The sequence below is a fragment of the Camelina sativa genome, chromosome 2 (genome assembly GCF_030686135.1).
Source record: "Camelina sativa cultivar CO46 ecotype springtype chromosome 2, ASM3068613v1".
NCBI classification, from domain to species: Eukaryota; Viridiplantae; Streptophyta; class Magnoliopsida; order Brassicales; family Brassicaceae; genus Camelina; species Camelina sativa.
The window spans coordinates 1473761-1488923 of NC_141881.1; the positions used below are offsets into that span (position 1 = coordinate 1473761).

General features: G+C 36.5%; 2 protein-coding genes and 1 pseudogene across 2 annotated transcripts; 2 read left to right on the forward strand and 1 right to left on the reverse strand.

The window, feature by feature from the left end:
* Positions 1-2326: 2326 nt before the first annotated feature.
* Positions 2327-4519, forward strand: LOC104713698 (uncharacterized). Its single transcript, XM_087479466.1, has 3 exons — positions 2327-2601; positions 2689-3086; positions 3183-4519. The coding sequence occupies exons 1-3, from the start codon at positions 2554-2556 to the stop codon at positions 4381-4383; spliced, it is 1647 nt and encodes a 548-aa protein (XP_087335592.1). The 5' UTR covers positions 2327-2553; the 3' UTR covers positions 4384-4519.
* A 3732-nt stretch (positions 4520-8251) lies between these two features.
* Positions 8252-13852, forward strand: LOC104713714 (BRCT domain-containing protein At4g02110-like). Its single transcript, XM_010430902.2, has 9 exons — positions 8252-8764; positions 8867-8956; positions 9048-9254; positions 9335-9419; positions 9518-9587; positions 9698-9742; positions 9914-12838; positions 13006-13222; positions 13456-13852. Exons 1-9 carry the CDS (start codon positions 8681-8683, stop codon positions 13756-13758), a joined length of 4026 nt encoding a protein of 1341 aa, XP_010429204.2. The 5' UTR covers positions 8252-8680; the 3' UTR covers positions 13759-13852.
* Positions 13853-14099: 247 nt separating this feature from the next.
* Positions 14100-14959, reverse strand: LOC104713727 (receptor-like serine/threonine-protein kinase SD1-7; annotated as a pseudogene).
* Between the last annotated feature and the right edge of the window lie 204 nt (positions 14960-15163).

Sequence of the window (15163 nt, forward strand, 5' to 3'; positions counted from 1 at the left end):
AAGTTTTAGAATATAAGTAAGATTTTAATACATGTGGAGTAAAAAACAATTTATGTAATTGTATTTATAAAATTCTAAACATAAAAATAAAATTGAAGTGAAATATTAGTTTCTAAGAAACAATTTCACTTATAGAAAAATAAAAGATTAATTATTTAACTCAACTTAAAAGTTTTGATCTAAAACAAAGATATTGTAAGAGTCACAATTTTTTTTTGGGAAAAACTATGAAAAAGAATCTTGAAAAATTAATCCATCTAAAAAACACAAAATCAATGGTCACAATATATAGAGAAAATGATATGTAAGTCGTTATTAAAAAGTGACATGTATAGTATATCTCAGAATGCATATTATCAACCGGAGCTAAAATTCTATAACATGATAAATAAAAATATATAGAAAACATGCTTGAGATTTTATCAATTTATGATCAAATGCTTTTAACCAAAAACATTGCCAGAAATAACATATTACTAAAGTACACCATGTTTTTTTAAAAAGACGAAGCTGAGGTTGCATCACAAAATTAACATATGAAGGGTTTTAGACATATATGTAACTTGGATTAGTGAACGGATGTCGGGTTTAATCATTTCACCATTTACGCATTCTTGACTTGGTCGGAAATTCTATTATGACAGGCGATGCACTTGGATAACTCCGTTGTAGTGACATAACAGTAAAAGTGTTCATCAAACTTTGTATATTTGCATTTAATGTGGGATATCAATATATTTAAATGAGTTCTATAATTAGGTCAATGATCGACTTTTGGTGTTAGAAATTTTAAAATGATGTTTTCATTGGATATAAATATGAAATGTACTCTTCGAGGGAGATTCTTTAAATCATTTTTTGTTACTACGTTATATATTATTGATTTACCAGAAAAACATTACTGCGACACTAGACAATATATATATATTAGTAAAATAAGTATGACTTTTATTTGGATTTATTTTTTAAACTTTAAATGACTAATTATATTTATATTCAATGATTTTTATTCCTAAAAAATTTAAACTAAAATCCCTCGCAAATAAATATAACAAATAAACATTATCTTCAATAATATATATGTTGTATGTTACTTAGTAAAATAAGTTTAGTGTTTATATAGATTTATACTCAAAAATTTCAATAAATATATTTAAGCTCAAAAATTTATATTGATATAAAAATATTTTAAATTAAAATCCCGCGTGTGTGCGGGTTCAAATTCTAGTTGTTTAATAAAAATATTGTTTTGCTGCTACTTTTTTTATTTTATTTTAAAAATTGTTTCCTTTTTGAAAAATCTATAAAAACAAAATAGAAAAATTTATTGCGTCTAACCTCGAGCGGTATAATTGTTGCGTGCATGAGATATCAGCAGCAACTGCAAAAAGCAAACCCGTTAGTTGGAGAACATTTACTTTTGTACCTTTGTATATTTATTATTGTTTTTTTTACACAAATAATTATATATATATATATATATATATATGTATTGTGGATGACATATAGATAATTTGGTATCTTAATTCATCATAAGTGAATTTGACTAGTAATCTAGTGATAATTAATCACTTTTCATCTTACATCTTAACGTGTCAATCTCCCTCCAAAGATGAATTATGTCACGTACTAAACATAATATATAAGTAGTATATTTTTACTTTTTGTTTAGAGAGAGAGAGAGAGACTTTAAAGCCAACCAAAGCAGGCCATACTTTTTTATCTAAATCTTGTACCCATATACTAATATATATACATGTGCATTCATTGAAAAGCTTAAAATATACTATTTGTATTTAATAAAAACTAAATAAAGTCGAACGCTTTCTCCTCATTGAAGAAAACGATTTAAAAAAAAAAAAAAAAAATCATTCAATAAAACAATTTAAAATATCTAGCATGACTCTCAATCTATTGATCCTTAAAGTTAACCACATAATTTTTTTTTTTGATTTGACATTAAAGTTAACCACTTAATTTTGGGATATCAATAGTAATAGTAAGTTTTATATATATATCCAAGTTAATAAAAAAAAGTACTACTAGTACTTACGAAAAATGCCTTGGAAAAATGATTAATATATATATTTTTTTATATTTCGGAACCCCAAAGAAAAAAAAAAGTGTATTTTAGGAAATAATGAATGAAGGGTGGAATCATGATAGGTTTTTATGGTGAGCAAAGCAATAGTGTTGTTGCCAGCTAGGATAAAAGAAAAAAAAAAGAAGAGCCCTCAAACCACAAAAAGGATCCAAAGTACATTTAGGGGTAAATATGTCATTTCAAACATTCATCTTCTTACTACTCTCTCTACTACTATTCCACAACTCGCTTCCATATTTAAGACACTTGAATTCTTCACATGATTTTTCAAAATCTCTCTCTCTCTCGTGTTTTCGACTTTTCCTCTCTCTCTCTCTCTATATATATAAATACTATAAAATAAATATTAATTTAATTTTTTTCCGGATCGAGAGAAGAGAGAAAAGTTCTTCTTCTTCTTCTTCGTGTTCTGATTTTTGTTTCAGACGAAGACCATAAGAATTACGTCAATGGCGGTGTATGGCGAGAAGAAGCATTGGTGGCTCCGTAACAAGAAGGTCAGTGTGTGTGTAATCTAAGATGATGAAATTTTTCGAAAATCGATCTGATCAAATATTTTGTTTTGTATTTTTGTTCGTCCCCAGATCGTTGATAAGTATATGAAAGAAGCGAGGAATTTAATAGCGAGTCAAGATCCAAACGACGTGAAATCGGCTCTGGATCTTCTCGAATCTGCGCTCTCTGTATCTCCACGCTACGAACTCGCTCTCGAACTCAAAGCCAGATCGCTTCTTTACCTCCGTCGATTCAAAGACGTCGCCGATATGCTTCACGATTACATCCCTAGCCTCAAATTAGCCGCCGATGATTCCCCCGGCGACCTCTCTTTTACTCATTCTTCTCGTGAATCTGTCAATCTTCTCAACGATCATCATCATCATCATCATCATGACTCCTCCTTTAAATGCTTCTCTGTCTCTGATTTGAAGAAGAAGGTCATGGCAGGTCTCAGTAAAAACTGTGACGAACAAGGGCAATGGAGGTCATTTCCCCCCCCCCCCCCCACCCATCTCTTAATTAATCCATTTTAAAAACCCGACCCGGATTTTTTTTTTGATTCGGATCTTTTCTGTTACAGATATTTGGTTTTAGGTCAAGCTTGTTGCCATCTAGGTCTGATGGAGGACGCTATGGTTCTTCTCCAAACCGGTAAACGCTTAGCCACAGCCGCGTTTCGCCGTCAGAGCATCTGCTGGTCCGACGACAGCTTCATTCTCTTCTCCTCCTCCTCCAACGACGGCGGTTCCTCTCCTCCTCCTCCTTCCGTTGTCGTCACTTCCGGATCTCAGCCACGATCCGAGAGCATCGCTCACGTTCTATCTCACATCAAGCTACTCTTACGACGCCGCGCCGCCGCACTCGCCGCTCTCGACGCTGGGCTCTACTCCGAATCGATCCGCCATTTCTCCAAAATCCTAGACAGCCGCCGTGGCGCGCCTCAAGGATTTCTCGCCCAGTGCTTTATGCACCGCGCATCCGCCTACAGATCCGCCGGACGAATCGCGGAATCAATCGCCGACTGTAACAAAACCCTAGCCTTAGACCCGTCGTGTCTCCAAGCCTTGGAAACCAGAGCCGCGTTGCTAGAATCCGTTAGGTGTTTCCCCGACTCGCTTCACGATCTCGAACACCTCAAACTCCTGTACAACTCCATCTTACGTGACCGGAAACTACCCGGTCCGGTTTGGAAACGGCACAACGTCCGGTACAGAGAAATACCGGGGAAACTATGTGTCTTGACCACGAAGATCCAGCAATTGAAGATGAGAATCGCAAACGGAGAACTCGGGAACGTTGATTACTACGCTCTGATGGGAATCAGACGTGACTGCTCGAGATCAGAGCTGGACCGAGCCTACTTGTTACTCAATTTAAAACATAAACCGGAGAGATCAATGTCATTTATTGACCGGTTTGAATTAACCGATGATGAGGAAGAATTAGACTCGGTTAAGGACCGAGCCAGGATGTCAACTCTATTACTATACAGATTGATCCAGAAAGGCTACTCAGTCGTGACAAGTAACATCGTCGCAACGGAACAAGCTGCCGAGAAGCAACGGAAAGCCGTGGCAGCCGCCGCTGTAGTCACGGAAACTCATCACCGGAGTAATATCATCGAAACGCCGATTAGAGCTGTGAACAACAGTAATAATAATAATAATACGAATGTGGTGAAAGGAGTGTTTTGTAGAGATTTAACGGTGGTTGGGAGTTTGATTGCGCGGACCGGGTTTAACCAACCGATTCCGGTTAAATACGAAGCGCTTAGTTGCTGAAATTTGTTTGACCCGGCCAAGGGTGTTTCTTCTTCTTCTTCTTCTTTGTTTCTGCATTTATTTTTGTTGTTGTGTACAAAAGAAAGATTCACATTGGATGAAATTATGGATAATAAGAATATTGTCTGCCCGAGAATTTTGGAGCTTTCTCTCTTGTTTGTTTCTTATTTATTCCTCACTCTGCCTAAACGACAAAAAAAAAACACAAAAATGTGATCCGTATTATTTCCGTAATAACATAATTATGAACAATTTACATCACTATAATCACATTTGTGTTTCTGTTTCTCATGAATATTATATATAATAAGATTGAAAATTTGTTTTTTCGTTTGGAAGAGAATGTACACAATTTGTTTTTTTATCAAATAATAATCGTTATAATCATTTGAATCTTTTTTTTGTATTTCTAATATTTTTGTTAGTTGATACACAAGTATTATTATTCATAGAGTAAATTTTGTTTCTGTGTATGTATAATAATATAACATTTTAGATATGGTTTCACATGATCTTTGCTGATATCATTTAAAGAACTATGCTTAGATATGACGTAGTTAATTTCCCTTACGAAATATCTTTAAAGTTAGTCTTTTTTGGTTACAAGTGGAATACTTTATAAAACAATATAATACAAGTTAAAAATACTGTTTGAGATTTTGTGCAATTTACAAAATAATAATAATAATAATATTGTTTGAGAAGTGAGAGCTGGTGATGAGGTTGTAGAGATCACACACAACAATATGTTTGATCGTGTCGTCTCTTTGCTCTTAGCTATGTGAGTTGTCGTCGTCTACTAGTTTGCATTTTCTTACTAATAGAGTAATAGTATATATCAAAATATTAGAGAGACTGACTGAGAAAACATTTGACAATATATAAGCTATCACTCATAAAAATAAAAATTGATCATCAAATATAATAAATTTATTATTAAAACTATAACTCTTTCATACATAACTACGTTACAAATATAAAGTTCTAACTAATACTTTTGGTCTATAAATTAAAAGTAGTAAATTTGAAACCATTTGCTATAACAAGAATTTATAGGTTATTGTTTTGGCTTTTTGTTAATGATGCGGTCGTGTTATATATCACTTATAACCAGAATCAAGAATCAAGCCCGCGCGCGTGTTTCACCTTGCTGTTTTTTTTTTCTTTTTGTGTCTGAAAGATTGTGTGTAACTAATAATTTTTTCAGACGACAGGTTATTATCAGAATATATAAAAAAAGTTAACGATTTAAAGAAAGAATTGACAGAAGTCCAATCAAATGCACCCAAAACGAAGAAACTAGTAAAGGACAAAACTTTCCTCTCTTTGGACATGACATATCGAGAGGTACATGAATGTATAATATATACTATAAGTTTATTATTAATACTACTGCTGCCCATAACGTTGGCTCTGCTTTGATTCACTTTCCAGTTTCCACACTGGTTTTTTTTTTCGTTTGTCTTTTTTTTTTCCACTTTTTATAAAACGCTGTTAAGCCTTTTTTTTGGTTTACTGTCTTTGCATGCCACAAATCAGACAGCACATTGGTAAAAGAGGGTTTGTTGATTTTATCAAGGTAATAGAAAGAAAGAACAGTAGGTTAGGTTGTATCAGGTGAGAGTTGAGATTAAACCTAAAATGTTAAAGCAAAATCTAATTTGAGGTCGTTCGGTTATATGCTTTATATATATTTTGAACATTTTATTTTTTAACTTTAGAATATACAAAAGTAGGATATTGTGTTAGCTATTTTATTTTTTAAGTAATGTTCGTCAAATCGTAGTCATCAAAATTCTTTGCTAATAAGCTAGAAAGTTTAAAACATACACATGAATCGAGTAGGATTCAATATCTTTTCCATGTAAGTCTCGCCTATAGAAGTTTTTGTTAACAAGGAAAACAAAAAAATAAACATCATCCATCATCTTCTCGATGACACTTTAAATTCAAAAACCTTTTCAAACACATGTCCAAAATCTACATACGATGCTCTAATCGTCTGCCATCTACCCTACCACCGGCATTACTAGATCTAAGCATTGTCACTCGTCAACCTTTCACCAACAATAGATCCATTATGCAAATATTCAAAAATTATCATAAAAAAATAACGATCAAATTTTTTAATAGATTTAAAACATCACCTAATAACTAGATCCGGTCTAGCAATAAAGAACATTTACAAAACAAAAAAGCTTGACGGTCGAGCCAATAACACCGACTGTTGAGAATACAAAGGATTTAGAAGTTCATAGTTCATGTAAAACAATTATACCATAGGTCACTAGTCGCTCGTGTTATTTCGGTAGGTTGCAAAAACACATTTATATAAAGCACACGATCAACTTCTTTTTGTCTGTTGTATATGTTTTCGAAACTTATCAAACCATTCCACCATGATCAAGCAACTAGTACAATATGCAGTTGTAAAAGATTATAAAATAGAACAGATAGCCTTTCTATGATGAAAAGGGTTAAAAGCTTGATCTCCTCAAAGGCTGCAAACACATTTGCTCGGTTCATCGTAGATGAAGAGAATCAGATTATTCGTCGATATAAAATAGAACAAATAGCCTCTCTACGATGGAAAAAAGCTCGATCTCCTCAAAGGCTGCAAACACATTTGCTCGGTTCATCGTAGATGGAGATTGGAGATTGGAGAGAATCAGGTTATGTATATATATAATATCTTCATCGTACACGATGATGTGTAAAAGCTATAGCTATGAAGAAACTAATTCTTTTGCTATGAAAACCATAAAATTAAATATGACATGTTTTATGTAAGATATCTATCTATTCATGTGTTTCAGTGTTTGTGTCTGGTCGATCAATCGTCTAGAATTTTTTAAAACCTTATAGTTATCCTTTTATAAATGGAAATTTAAAGAAGGAAAAAAAAAATTTGAGAAAAACACTTGAACCCAACATAGAAGTAACTAGAGACTCGAATAAACCATATATTTTTGTTAATTAACAACACATACTGTACTTAATTAACTTATGAATTATACAGAATTTAAAACAGTCAAAATAACACATAACTAGGTAGTAACCCGTGCTGGCAAAATATTTTTATATAATTGTATTATTTTAAATATCTAATTTAAGTTTGGTTTTACATTGGATTATTACACGTATATACTATATAACTTAGAGGAACGAAAAACACGTCTCTGTCCCGTTTTATCATGTCCGTTCCATTTCCTCTCTGCCCATATCCATCATAATTTTTTGTTTTATTGTAACGCCTCTGATCATCACCTTAGCGGACTCACTCATGTCCATTCCCGATCCATAGGCTCACCTCACTTAGTGGCCCCACATCCATTCTCGGCCAGTGGGCCCATCCATATCCGATATCCGATTTGTTACGTCCAGGAGGCTTTAAAAATTTGTTTACCATCTCTACAAATCACCACATGATCTTTCCATGTGTTTTGTCTCCACTCGCACAGTTCCGACAATCACTTTCCGGATGGTCACCCATCCGGAAATTACTCCAGCTCAAACATGCTTAACTCTAAAGTTCTTTTAGGATCTTTGACCGAAAAGGAAACTGCACTTTGGTGACATAGGTGACCAAATCAATTTTTTTAAACCTCTCCGCAAACCAGGATATCACAATTATGATCGTTCTCTTTTACGTAATTACTTGGTAGGCAATATTTTTAATAGAGATTGATGACATTGTCATTGGCTCTCTCGACTTCAATTGTAGTCGAAACTTTGATTTGTAATGATTTGTATACAGTTTCGGTTTTGGCACCAATTAATTGGTCCAAACCAAACGAATTAAAATTTTGAATTAAACCGAACTTAGCTTTTACAAAATGGTGGAGGGGAATAATTCAGATGGCGCCACGTCGATTTGCACGTGGAATAAATAGAGATGGCGCCACGTCGATTTGCTTATCCCGCCAGACCGCTTCAGCCAATTTAATTAAAAAAAAAATAAAGTTTTTCAATTTTCAATTTCCCCCCCCATTGGCCCCCCGCTTCTTTCCTTTCTTCCTTACCAAAAAAAAAAAAAACACTCCTCGAAGTTCTAAAATCTTCCCCGAGACGGCTCTCTCTGCAAAATTCCCAATTTTTTTTCCCCTTTCAAAAAAAAAAAAGTTTTTTTAGGTTTCTACTTCTGATTCAAGTCAATCTTCTCTGTTAAAATCTGGGTTTTGTTAAAAAAGAAAAAAGAAAAATCATTTGGAATTAAACCCCAAGTTTCGATCTTCTCCACCCAGATGAAACCCTAATTTCCCCATTTAACAAAAAGAAAAAGAAAAGAAAAAGAAAAATGCAGGAATCGTCTTTTAATCCCAAGACGTTTTTGGGTGTTCGATTCTCTCTTGTTGGATTCAATCCCATCCATGGAAACGCGGTATGTATTATTTCTCTCTACTATCTTCAAATTCGGAATTTTTATTTTTCATTAATAGGGTTTCTGATTTTGTTGAGTCTCTCTGTGTGTTGCCTATAACAGATACGGTCAAAGCTTGTGAGTGGTGGTGGCGTTGATACTGGCCAAAGCTCTCAATCCTGTACTCACCTCATCGTAGATAAGCTTGTTTATGTTAGTCATCTCATTTTTCTTACTCTATTCTTTATATATATATATATATATGTATATGATTATGATAATTCTGTCCTACATATATATATAGGATGATCCGATTTGCGTAGCTGCTAGAAGCAGCGGGAAGGTGGTTGTGACAGGGTCATGGGTTGATCACAGCTTCGACACTGGAATGCTTGTTCATGTCAATTCGGTTTTGTATAAGCCTCTTAGAGATTTGAATGGTGTTCCAGGTTCCAAAACCTTAGTTGTGTGCTTGACTGGGTACCAAGGTCAAGATAGAGAGGACATTATGGTGTGTTTGCAAACCAAGGACATTATGTTATAATTAATTTTGGTATTATTATTTTTATGATGAGACTTTTGTTTATACAGGCAATGGTTGATTTGATGGGTGGGAACTTCTCTAAGCCTTTGGTTGCAAACCGAGTCACCCATCTTATATGCTACAAGTTTGAGGGTGCGTTATCACTCACTCACTCACTCACTACATTCCCCTAAGCTAGTGTTTTTGGTGAGGTGGGGGGAACCAACATTTCTTTCTTTCTTTCTGTGCAGGAGAAAAGTATGAGCTAGCCAAGCGGATGAAGAAGATTAAAGTAGTGAACCACCGGTGGTTAGAGGACTGGTATAGAGGCATACATACCAAAGAGTTCTTCTCTTCATTCTCTCTTTTGTTTTGTTTCTGTGGATTTGATTTTTTTTTTTTTTTTTTTCCTTTGATTTATTTCTTTTCAGCTTAAAGAATTGGAAGCTCCTTCCTGAGGTTGAGTACGAGAATAGGTATAAGTGCAGACATATATCCATCTCTGTCTCTTGTATTAGTGAACGCCTGAAATTGCTTTTCTATACAGTTGCTTCTATTGAAAGATGAATTTTATTTCTTCCTGATGAAATTGGTTTCTGGATTTCGTGCTCCACTACAAGCTGATGATCATTTTTTTTTTTAATCAGTGGCTATGAGTTGGAGATGATGGAGGCTTCAGCTAGGGATTCTGAGGATGAAGCAGAAGATGCCTCTGTGAAGCGTGCATACAGAAGCCCTCTTGGTCTTAGGGTCGGTGCTGTGGCTGCAACTGAAATGTCTAATAAGGGAGAAAAAGATATCCCTGTTGTTCAAACAAACTCAGGCGGCGCTCAGGAAGGTGCACCATCATGTAATACTTCCAAGGACAATTGGTTAACTCCTAAAAATACGGACAGACCTTTTGAAGCCATGGTCTCTACTGATCCAGGTGTTGTTGCTCAGCAGCTTAATTACCAGAGAGAAAGCACATTTCAGAATACTTCCAATCATGCGTCCCCCATTAGGCTTGCAAACAAGACTCCTGAGCAAGGGGTGAGCAAATTGGAGACTGATGGCTTGATGTCTCTCAATAGGAGTATCAGAAGGCATTCTTCTCTTGCCACTTATTCAAGGAAAACACTTCAGATATCACCAGAAACAAATACTTTGGGAAAACAGTCAAGTGGCCAAAACGGTTCTCTGCAAATGGTTGACAAGGGCCTAAAAGCTTTGACTTCCTTTAGTATCTCTGCATCGAAATCTGGTTCTTCACTGGAAAGAAAAACACTGTTTAACGATCTTGACAAGGTTGATAAGTTGCATGGCGGGGAGTCCCCTTCGGTGGTGCCTCAGGCGCAATTTACAGATGGATCTGTCAGTGGCAAAGATTCACAGAAGGTACACCACAACAGCGAGGCAAGCATTCCACCACCGACTAGTTTGTTATTGCAGGAATTAAGACCAAGTTCGCCTAACGAAAACAACCTTAGGCCTGCGACGAGCATTAATGATCCAGCTGAAAGTGGGAAATTTGGCCATAAGTCACCCGACACTAAACTGTTGAGCTCAAATGTGGTACACATGGTAGATGCTCTTTCAACTACGGAGAATATCATTTCAAACTGTGCACGGGATGAAATACAGGAGAGATCATTGGCTGAGCCAATGGTGGGAAATGACTTATTTCATGAACCAATGTCAGGCTCGCCTAAGCAAAACCTTAGGGTTGTGCCAAACCTCAGTGACCACGCTGGAGGCAGGGAAGCTGCAGATAAGTTGGATCTGAGTGATTCAGCAGCTAGGTTGTTCAATTCAGGTGTTGTTCCCATGGAAGCTGATATTTTGATTCCAGAAAATTCTACTATGAAGGGTGCATTGGATGAAGTACCTGAAAGATCTGTAACTGAGCCTCTGATGAAGACCTCTCCTGGGTCGTGTTTAATTGGATTGAAAGACAAGCAAGAAATAGAGCTGCCCAAAAAGAAAACAGCTCCAAAAAAGAGCCTAGGCATCAGAGGCAGGAAAAAGAACTCCATTAACCAAAAGGGATCAATATACTTGAGCGAACCTACCCCAAAGGATGAGCCGGATGATTGTCTAAACAAAGGAAAAGTTTCAGCGCCAGTAACGGCTAATAGCATTCAGAAGGAGTTATCAGGCCCTGTCCTAAATACTGAGGTTGTATCAGAAATGGCAAAACATATTGTCTCAGAGACTGAAGCCTTCCAGCGAATTGACTCTCTAGATAATAAATCTTTAGTCCCAGAAGAGAAACACCATCTTGGGTTGGATCTGATGGTGAACCAAGGTAAGCAGCAGGCTAAGACCCCAGAGGAAGTTGATGTAGATGTGGAAATTAAGGTGCTAACACCCGAGCATACTGATGTTCCAGTTGAAGATCCAAGTGGTTCGTTACAATTAGAGGTTGGTAAGATTAAAAGTAAACGCAAAAGGGAGGCTACTGTATGCAGAAATAGCCTTCAAAGTGGGAAGAAAGAGAGCTCTTCTACAGTCGAAGTAGGAAAATCCAGTGTCAAGAAGACCAAAAAATCTAAAAAAGAACATGATACAGAAGCAATCGGTACTCTGATGAAAGATATAGGGGATAACTCTGCGGATGACAAGGATAACTTAGCATTGGAACGTAAATCTGCCAAGGTCAGTTCTGGTGGAGACCAAGGCCCAGTTGAGGGAGAAACATTAGGAAGAAAGGAAGGTGCAACTAAAGATCCAAGCGATGCTGAAGTGAGATCTGAGGTTGATGCGAATAAAGGTAAACGCAGAAAAGAGGCCATTGCAGAAGAAAATAGGCTTCAAAAACCTAGTGTCAAAAAGGCGAAAAGTTCTAGAAAAGAAGATGGCGCCAAAGCAAACAATACTGTTATGAATGATACCGAAGTGCAGGAGAATGTAGCAGTAGATAATAAATCTGGAGATGTCAGTTCTGATGGAGCTCAAAGCCTGGTTGCGGGGAAACTACTAGCTAGAAAGGAGTCTGCAGCTAAGGACTCAAGTAATGCTGCAATGCAGTTAGAGGTCGATAAGAATAAAGCCGTTGTAGAAAAAAGTAGCCTTCAAAGTGGAAAGATAGGAAGTTCTGCTACTGTTGAAGTAGGAAAATCCAGTGTTAAGAAGACTAAAAAATCGAAAAAAGGAAGTGGCGCTAAAACAACCGACACAGTGATGAACGATATAGGGGATGACTCTGCAAAAGAGAAGGAGAACATTGTAGCGGATAATAAATCTGGGAAGGTCGGTTCTGGTGGAGAGCAAAGCCCGCTTTCAGGAAAAGCATTAGCAAGAAAGAAAGTTGCAAAGTCAGCTACAACAGGTACAAAGGTGGATAAAGAGTCTAAGCAGCTGAGGGTTAAGCCCTTGGCTAGTAGAAAAGTCTTGCAGGACCAAGAACATAAGCCGAAGTTTTTTATTGTCAGTGGTCCTAGGTCCCAGAGAAACCAATATCAGCAGATCATTAGGCGTTTAAAAGGAAAATGTTGCCGAGATTCTCATCAGTGGTCTTATCAAGCAACACATTTCATTGCTCCTGAAATCCGTAGGACTGAAAAGTTTTTTGCTGCTGCTGCATCTGGAAGGTACATGAACTTATATTTCAGTCAACTCTTTAGAATCATACATCCTATGTATTGTGTAGAACACCAAACGAAGCCCTGATTTTCAACCAATATCCTAGTTTTTTGAGCTTCTGCGTTGATGAAAAGTGTATTTTTTCATCTTTTACTCATCACTTTCCGTACTGCAGTTGGATTCTGAAGACTGACTATGTGGCTGATTCAAAGGAAGCTGGGAAACTATTACCAGAGGAGCCTTATGAATGGCACAGCACTGGTCTTAGTGCTGATGGTGCGATAAGCCTCGAGTCCCCAAGGAAATGGCGGCTCGTCAGGGAGCAAACAGGACATGGTGCTTTATATGGAGTGCGCATTGTTGTATACGGTGACTGCACCATCCCTTCTCTGGTAAGTAAAATCTTTCTCACTTGTCTGTCAAGCTTATTGTTCTTGATTTCTTTGGCAGAGTGAATTTGTCTCTTAATACAAGAAACCTGATGGGATTTAGCTATAAAAGAGCTGATACAGTTGAAACATTAGAATGATTCTTCTAGATAAAACATGTCACACATCCTTGTCATTTTCTTTTGGTTCTTGATGTCTTTATATATATATATATATATATTATTCTCCGTAATCAGGATACATTAAAGCGAGCTGTGAAAGCTGGGGATGGTATGATACTAGCAACCGCACCACCTTACACGCGTTTCTTGAATCAAAACACCGATTTCGCGTTGATAAGCCCCGGGATACCGCGGGACGACGTCTGGATCCAAGAGTTTATACGCCATGAAATCCCTTGCGTCCTCTCCGATTACCTGGTGGAGTACGTTTGTAAACCTGGATACGCACTTGACAAGCACGTGCTCTACAACACGAACTCATGGGCAGAAAGGTCGTTTAATAAGATGCAGCTTAGTGCAGATGTGTGTACCATTTAACTTAAAAAAGTAGATGAGTGAATGTTTTTTTTTTTTATGCAAATGTGGCAAAAATAAAAGAAAATAAGTGCTTAGTTATTTCTTAATCGTAAAAGAATCAGTGAGCCGCGTGTATATCTAGAGAGCAACAAACTGTGACGATCATATAAACTTGGAAGTTATGGAAGCAGATAAACTTGGAAGGGGGTTTTTAAGAGATATCACAAAAGCTTATGGCGCAACTCTACAAAAGATCTTTTTGGCTATTGGGAGATAATTTATCCAACCAAGACTAAATATATTAATTCTGTCATTATTAAGTTGATTCCACAACAAGAAAAAAAAAAAAACAATTCGTCCAATAATATTACAAGTCACAGTCGGATTTAAACGCAGACAAACAAGCATATATCACATAGTCGATCCTAAGAAAAAGCAAACCATAATAAAGAAGACGCTATAAGATGATTACACATCACCGCGCACTCATCCTTGAAGTAGTGGCATAGTTCACGCTGGTTTGTCCGCCTAAAGAAGATGACGGCATTGACGGGGGCTCACCGCGGAGGATCCTACCATAGAAGTAGTCGGGGACTTTTGGTTTGGGGATTTCGGTTTGTGGGCTTTGGAGCATCAACACGACGGAATTTGTGCTCGGTCTGTCCTCTACAAGTGGTTGAACACACAGGAGACCAACCTGTATCGATCTCAGAACCTCTTCTTCCACTAGGGACGGATCCAGGTAATTGTAGTCCACGAGACCAAGAGAGTTCCCTTCGTTCCAATATCTCCATGCCTGTTACAAATTTTTTTTTTAAAGCATTTTATCATAAGTTTGTAACTCGTTTCTGAATATCATTAAATAAATTAAAAAATATTAATGTTGGTTACCTTATCCATAAGACTGTCTCCCTTGTGGGTATTGCAATAATCCAGGTTTCTTTCCCCTGTTACAATCTCGAGTAAGGTGACCCCAAAGCTGAATATATCTGATTGTTCAGAGAAAGTCATATGCAATGCATGCATATTCTTCTGACATGTATCCCCTGTGTAAATAGGGAAAGAAAATTACTTTAGTCACAGTTATTTTTCACAAGTTATAAATACGATGTTCTTTTTAGTTGCTTACATACCGAGTTCCCACAGCTCTTTCCGTTCGACGTTCTCTACCGTCACTATTTAGTATTCTGGCCATTCCAAAATCTGAGATTTTTGGGATCATGTTTTGACCAAGTAAAATATTACTTGGTTTCAAATCGCGGTGTATTATCGGAGGGTTTGTGTAAATGTGAAGATACAACAACCCCTCCGCAATACCCTTGATAATTTTATACCTTTTATCCCAATTCAATAATTGACTACGAGTTTCGTCTGTAACAAAATAAAATAGAATTATATATATATAAATATAATACTAGTAGTCATT